Source organism: Misgurnus anguillicaudatus, chromosome 10 (genome assembly GCF_027580225.2).
Source record: "Misgurnus anguillicaudatus chromosome 10, ASM2758022v2, whole genome shotgun sequence".
Classification (NCBI taxonomy): Eukaryota; Metazoa; Chordata; class Actinopteri; order Cypriniformes; family Cobitidae; genus Misgurnus; species Misgurnus anguillicaudatus.
In genome coordinates this window covers 41,530,760-41,537,500 of record NC_073346.2, presented here as the reverse complement: position 1 = coordinate 41,537,500, position 6,741 = coordinate 41,530,760, and the positions used below count along the sequence as shown (strand labels likewise).

At 37.2% G+C, this 6,741-nt stretch overlaps 1 protein-coding gene across 1 annotated transcript; it reads left to right on the top strand.

The window, feature by feature from the left end:
- The first annotated feature begins 1,478 nt into the window (after positions 1-1,478).
- cndp1 (carnosine dipeptidase 1) lies at positions 1,479-6,500 on the top strand. Its single transcript, XM_073872652.1, has 12 exons — positions 1,479-1,628; positions 1,718-1,825; positions 3,605-3,748; positions 3,853-4,023; positions 4,122-4,202; positions 4,310-4,507; positions 4,725-4,809; positions 4,897-5,057; positions 5,367-5,531; positions 5,611-5,752; positions 5,943-6,087; positions 6,246-6,500. Exons 1-12 carry the CDS (start codon positions 1,626-1,628, stop codon positions 6,319-6,321), a joined length of 1,479 nt encoding a protein of 492 aa, XP_073728753.1. The 5' UTR covers positions 1,479-1,625; the 3' UTR covers positions 6,322-6,500.
- The last annotated feature ends 241 nt before the right edge of the window (positions 6,501-6,741 follow it).

Sequence of the window (6,741 nt, the reverse complement as noted above, 5' to 3'; positions counted from 1 at the left end):
CTGTAAATGTCATGTGACTCATAATGACTCTACTCAAGCTCTTTGTGCCAGACAGACAGAGAGACGGAGCAGACAGACACAGACAAACAGACAGACAGACAGACAGACAGACAGAAAGACTGACAGACAGACAGACAGAGAGACGGAGCAGACAGACACAGACAAACAGACAGACAGACAGAAAGGAGCCCAGTCTCCTGAAGATGCGTATAAATAGCAGGAAGTGTAAAACTCGTGCAATACATACGTCAAATTCCACTTATGATACGCAAGTCCTTCCCATTCACTTAAACGGTGCATCTTTTTTGTCGTTTTATTTAATGGTTTCTCAATTTTTTTCTGTTTTTTAAACTATTTTCGCTTTGGTTTAGGGTTAGATTTTAGATTTGCTTAATGAGGTTATTTAATATAGGCCTACAGGTTTCTCCATGTTTTTGGCCATGGTCGCTTGGAGTTGGGGTTAGAGTTGGGGTTTGGGTTAGGATGTCATTTTTATAAAACAAACGACAAAAAAAGATGCACTGTTTAAGTGAATGGGAAGGATTGGCGTATCATATGCACGCCAAAGTGGAATTTGGTGTATGTATTGCACGAGTTTTACACTTCGTGCTATTTATACGCATCCTCAGGAGACTGGGTAGGGTTATATTGTGACCGTTATAAAATAAAACATTTTTCCTGGTAAAAATTTACTGAGCTGAATATAGTAGCTAACTTATTTTACTAGATTTACAGTAGCATTACTTGCTGTTTTAGCCATAACATGTTGTCATTACATTATTTTAACTTTCATGATCATATTTCAGTAAATGCATTCTTTCAAAGAAACATTCAATTCAAACTGATAGTTAAAATAAATGCGCCACCTGCTGTTTATCTAGACTCACTTCATCTCATATCATGATCTTTCATCTCAAATGAATTTAATCACACATACAGAACTCTGATAAGCACATACAGTGTGTGAGGTCTGCTAGTACACATAAGCTGTGTATATGTTTTATATAATAACTGGGCTGAGACACATGCTGGGAAATAGTGTGCTGACCAGGAAATATTTGTGCATTCAACCTGTTGAGAAAATCAAAGAAACGTCATTGTTAATGCAGTTATTCATCTTCATGTGTTCACAATAAAAAAATAAAAAAATAAAATCTTTCATTCATCATCTTTATCATTGTGTTACTGTAGTATATCATTACAACATCAACATTTATATGTTTTAAGACCCTAAAATGACTTTTATTATTTCATGTTTGTGAGCTCATGGATGCAGAATTGTTTGTTTTGTTTTATTTGGACAGAATCTATTTGAGTCTACTGTTACTTTGACGTTTAGAGAAGATTTGAGGTTTAATCTTGGGAATGTTCTTCATACTGAAACCAGCATGAACGTTTTCTCCTCTTTGATTGAGGGATTTGCTCCTGCGGCTACAAGAATTCAGTTTGGCAACTTTAAGCTGCTTTTATCCCTGCGGTATTGATCTTTAGTGACCTTATGTCAGCATGAGTTCTCATCATGAAAACTATTTAACATCACCTCATAGAGAGAGAGAGAGAGAAAGAGGAACACCAGGAGCACCGCTTAGTTGTTTGGGATCTCTTTGGTTTGTAATTATCTTGATATGGTAAGTGCATGAATTTCTATAGAAATATATTTTAAATTCTTCAGAGAAACAGACTTGTTTTAAACTAGAGATTGTGTTGTTGTTAACAGATGAACAGCATTAGTTTAGTGTGTCTGCTGATGTGGACGGGAGTTTCTTCTTTCATGTTTGATAATTTGACTCAATATGTCAACAGTCATGAAGAGGAGTTTATTGAGGTAATGTATGAAATCTTTATAATAATAATAATAATGCTGCTGACAGAAGAATAAAGCTTTGAACAGTGACCTACAGATGTCATAAAATCTTGATCATGTGTTATTGATGGATCTTATCTGGAGTACATACAGATAAACCAAACTGCACTATAGACTCTTTCATCATACACTGTTTCAGCAAAGTTTGTTTAAAAAAATCAAACTTTGAGCTTAATACAGTTTTTACCAGTCATTGGATGCATTTATCAGATCACAAATTAAATCTTCAAAAATACTAATTTAACCTGCGCGTCAGTTGTGCACATCATTAAGCAGTTTTTATTCGTTTCTATACAAATTGCTAATATTTGGTATATTTATTTGACTGTCAATTGTCTGCTGTTTCTTACATTATCAGTCACTTATTCTATGTCGATGCAAATATATAATACTTGTTATCTGCTAATAGCCTTACTCCCAAAACATTTGTAGGTAATGGTTAAGCCTGTTGTCATCATAATCTGTCAAGCATATTTTCTATGAGACCTTAACTTGACTAGGGTTGTTTTGCACACAGGTTGCTCTTCTTGTAAGAATCTCAGATACTTTAGTCATACATGAGATCCTTTACTACAGTGATGTCATGATGATTTACAAAAGTATATGCTGTAGCATTGATTTACCAATTTCATATTATCTCATATATATCATATTACCATCATCTCTTATTACCTGTAGGATAAGATGAACATTAAGTAAATCAGGTCATTGCTGTATAAATAAGAAAAGGTATACCTTTACATCAGGTAACAAAATATTATGTAATAAATAAATGTAATAAATGAAAAAGCCTTCTATGTCTTCCTGCTGCAGACGCTGTAATGATAAAAGAGAAGCTCATATTTGCCAGATTCTCGCTTAATCTTATGTGTAATAAGAGTTTAGTGTTAAGTAAGTGTCTTGCAAGTATTTTGTGAAAATAACCCTACTGAAAAATCCAGCAAAGACCAGCATAAGCTGGTAGCTGGTTTAAGGTGGCAGAAGCCGGTCTAAGCTGGTCCTCCCAGCCTGGCAAAGCTGGTGGGTCAGCTGGTCTTTCAGCCTGACCAGCTAAGTCCTGCTAGACCAGCTTTAAAAGGGACCAAAACACAGCTAGACCAGCTTGCTACACCAGCAATACCAGCTAAAACCAAGCTTACCGGCTTTTTCTGGTCTTAGTTGGATTTTCAGTAGGGAAGCATCTCTTTTATCATAAACGATTTCGACGCGTCTGCAGCAGGCACTTATTTTGACACTTATTTTTGCACAGGTCCACATGACGCAAGGAAAACATATTTTGAATTTGCGCCCCTCAGAAGAGAAGTCACGGGTCACCACTGATAACTTACAAGTTGAAATTGTTCACTTAATTTGTTAGGTTAAAGTAACATAAAAAAAAAATCATTTGACATAATTTTTACAGTGTTGGTTACACCTTATACTTGACATGTTCACTAGCATAAAAACTTTGGGCAGAGATTTTGAACAAGTTAGGGGCTTTTGTAGGTATTTGTAGAAATTGTTTTGAGAAATATACTTAATATTTTCCAATTTTAAGTAGTAATAATCTGAAGCGACTGAGAAAAACTGTAAACATCAGCCATGAGAAACACTTTTTACATTCAATACATTCATACAAAGTAGATAGTTAGGTAGAGAGACCAACAGATAGATTCAACATCTCATGAAATGTAATTCAAGTTCATGACATAAATGAAGTCAGTGTTAAAATGTTGCTGATCTTTCATTGGTCTGTTTCAGACGTTGAGAAAATGGGTTTCAATTGAAAGTGATTCGAGTGATATATCAAAGAGATCTGACTTACACAGAATGATGGAGGTGACGGCAGAGAAACTCCGTCTCATTGGAGGAGCTGTAGAGATGGTGGACATCGGGATGCAGACGGTCAGATGATGATGATGATGATGATGTTGTTTTACACGCTGTAAATGCTTTTATTTTCTAGAGTCTAGAACGTTCAATTGACAAAACTTCTTCTGTTTCAACAGATATCCAATGGAAGCACCATAGAGCTGCCAAAAGTGGTCACAGCTCAGTTTGGCAGTGATGCAACTAAACACACCGTTTGTATTTACGGTCACGTGGACGTCCAGCCGGCAAAGAAAGAGGATGGATGGGCGACTGACCCGTACCAACTCACAGATATCAATGGAAATCTCAGTGACATGGGATTTTTTTTTCATTCACACAAACGAAAGAATGAAATGATGTTTTATTGTGTGGTTTGAGTGTTGATTTATTACGCATAGGAAATCTCTACGGAAGAGGAGCTTCTGATAACAAAGCACCGGTGTTGGCCTGGATCCATACAGTGGAGGTCTACAAAGCCCTCAATATTGTAAGAGACTGATTTCTAAACGAGTACAATAACTGGTTGCTATATTTGAAGCTTATACTTACAGTTCAAAGCAAGTGAGTCCTAACAGTTCTTACCAAATTGTTTAGGAGCTGCCCGTGAACGTTAAATTTATTATTGAGGGAATGGAGGAGACAGGATCTGATGGTTTGGAAGCTATGATCGTGGCTCAGAAAGACACTTTCTTCTCAGATGTGGATTATATCATCATCTCTGACTGCGGCTGGTTGAGCAGAAGACCGGCGCTCACCTACGGCACAAGAGGAAACTGTTACTTCTTAGCTGAGGTACTGAAGTCACATCATACAGAGATCAGATGCAGTATTTATGTTGAAACTTGTAACTGGAGTTTGGTCAAATGTACGGACTGGGATAGTATTTGTTGGTTCGATTTAATGGAACCATGAAAGGAAATCAAATTTACAGTCACTTTGTTTCATTTCTATGATGAATTTGACTTGGCGGTCGATTTGTGTTTTCTGTGTTTCGTGTTGATGGCTGCAGGTGAGCGGACCGAAGAAGGATTTACACTCCGGTGTCTATGGAGGCACAGTAATCGAGCCAATGATAGATCTGATCGGCATTATGGGTGCTCATTGAACCAGTATGATCTTTAGCAGTTGATATTCAGTAACCAGCTAGTTATAAGTAGTCTAAAAGTTTGATTTCTTTACAGACAAACTCATCAGTCCCAGTGGAAAGATCCTGATCCCGGGCATCCGAGAAGCGGTCGCACCTCTCTCCGATGAGGAATGGAAGATTTATCAAGACATCGAGTTTGACGTGGAGCGCTACAAGGAAGACATCGGCATCAGTGAACTCATGTACAACAACAAGGTAAAAAAGGGGCCGCATCTATAAAGATCATTAAAGGCGGAGTCCACGATGTTTGAAAAACGCTTTGGAAAAGGAGAAGGGCCGACTACCAAAACACACTTATAGCCAATCAAATCAAATCAAATGCCGGGTTGCGTATGTGTGGGGCGGGTCTATCAACAGAAGGTCCAGATTCTATTGGGGTAGGGGCGTGTTTGTTTAGGTGATTTCAAATATCAACATTGGCTTTCAAACATCATGGACTCCGCCTTTAAGTCATCACAAGTTGAATTAAACTTCAGTTATTATTCATGTTATTCTCATTTTAAGGTTGATCTGCTTGCCCATCGCTGGCGTCACCCAACCCTGTCCATCCACGGCATCGAGGGAGCTTTCTCTGCACCCGGTACCAAAACCGTCATACCAGCCAAAGTCACAGCCAAGTTCTCGATTCGTCAGGTACCCAATATGGATCCGGCCGTGGTTGAGAAACAGGTAAAAGCAGATAAAGATGAATTTCAAAATGTCTCCATGATTTAGCAGCTAAAGTTGACCAGACTGTTTTTCACCTCAGGTGACAGATTATCTGAACTCTGTGTTTGCCAAACGAAAGAGCCCCAATAAACTCAATGTGACGATGGTTATTGGGGCTAAGCCTTGGTTGGCTGATGTCAACAACCCGTTGTATGAAGCTGGAAAAGCAGCAGCCAAAAGAGGTCAAATAAACTGATCCTATAAACACACATGTAAAAAATGGGTTCATTCATTCACTGTTTTGTTTTACAGTAATGTTGAGATTCATCTTGAAGTTGGGTTTAAGATTTGGTTTTAGTCTTTGTATTATTATCTTTAATGATATGAGGAATACAATTAAATTAGGGTTAACACTGAACTTCTGTCCTGCAGTTTTTAATGTTGATCCTGATATGATTCGTGAGGGAGGAACCATTCCCATTGCTCGAAGCTTTCAGGACGTGACAGGCAAGAGCATCATAATGCTTCCTATTGGTGGTTTTGATGATGGATTGCACTCCCAGAATGAAAAGATAAGCAGATATCTCTCTTTAGTCTCTCTGCTATTATGATTTCTGCTATTAACAATCATCAATATAGACTCTTATTACAGCAGCATCTAAACAAAACATTATCTGCTGGCAATTTTTGTGATCTTCCTCTTTATAAAATAATTCCTATTATTGTTTTATTTTTCAGATACAACTACATAGAGGGCACTAAGCTGTTTATTGCCTACTTGCATGAGGTGTCCCAAATTAAGAAGAACTGATCACATAATGTCATGCTTGTTCTGAAAAACATCAATAAATACCTGTGTCTGATCTACAGCTGTACCATTATCTGTTGTAACACATAATAGCGTAATGTTTCTCTTTCGTAATGCATTTTCTGTATTTAAAATAAAAACGAAAATTATGTTCATAATAAACAACGTTTATGTAGTCTAAATGTTGTGGTTATATTTGTGTAAAGTATGAGACACGCATTCGTTTATTTATACAGTGACAGTTTGTATGGTTAGAGGACTTGTATTTTGTAAAAGTACGGTAAAACAGGAAATGACATCAAACGTGAGAGTTGCCAGAATTCTACTTTATTACCCTTTATTTCACAATCACAAAGCTATGTTTTTACCATAAAATCACGTGAGCAGCATTTTCCATAAATTCAAGACTATAATCACTGTAAA

Coding starts and splice junctions, on each gene's coding strand:
- cndp1 (XM_073872652.1), top strand. Junction 3,749..3,852: donor TGGACATCGGGATGCAGACG/GTCAGATGATGA, acceptor CTGTTTCAACAG/ATATCCAATGGAAGCACCAT. Junction 4,203..4,309: donor TCTACAAAGCCCTCAATATT/GTAAGAGACTGA, acceptor CAAATTGTTTAG/GAGCTGCCCGTGAACGTTAA.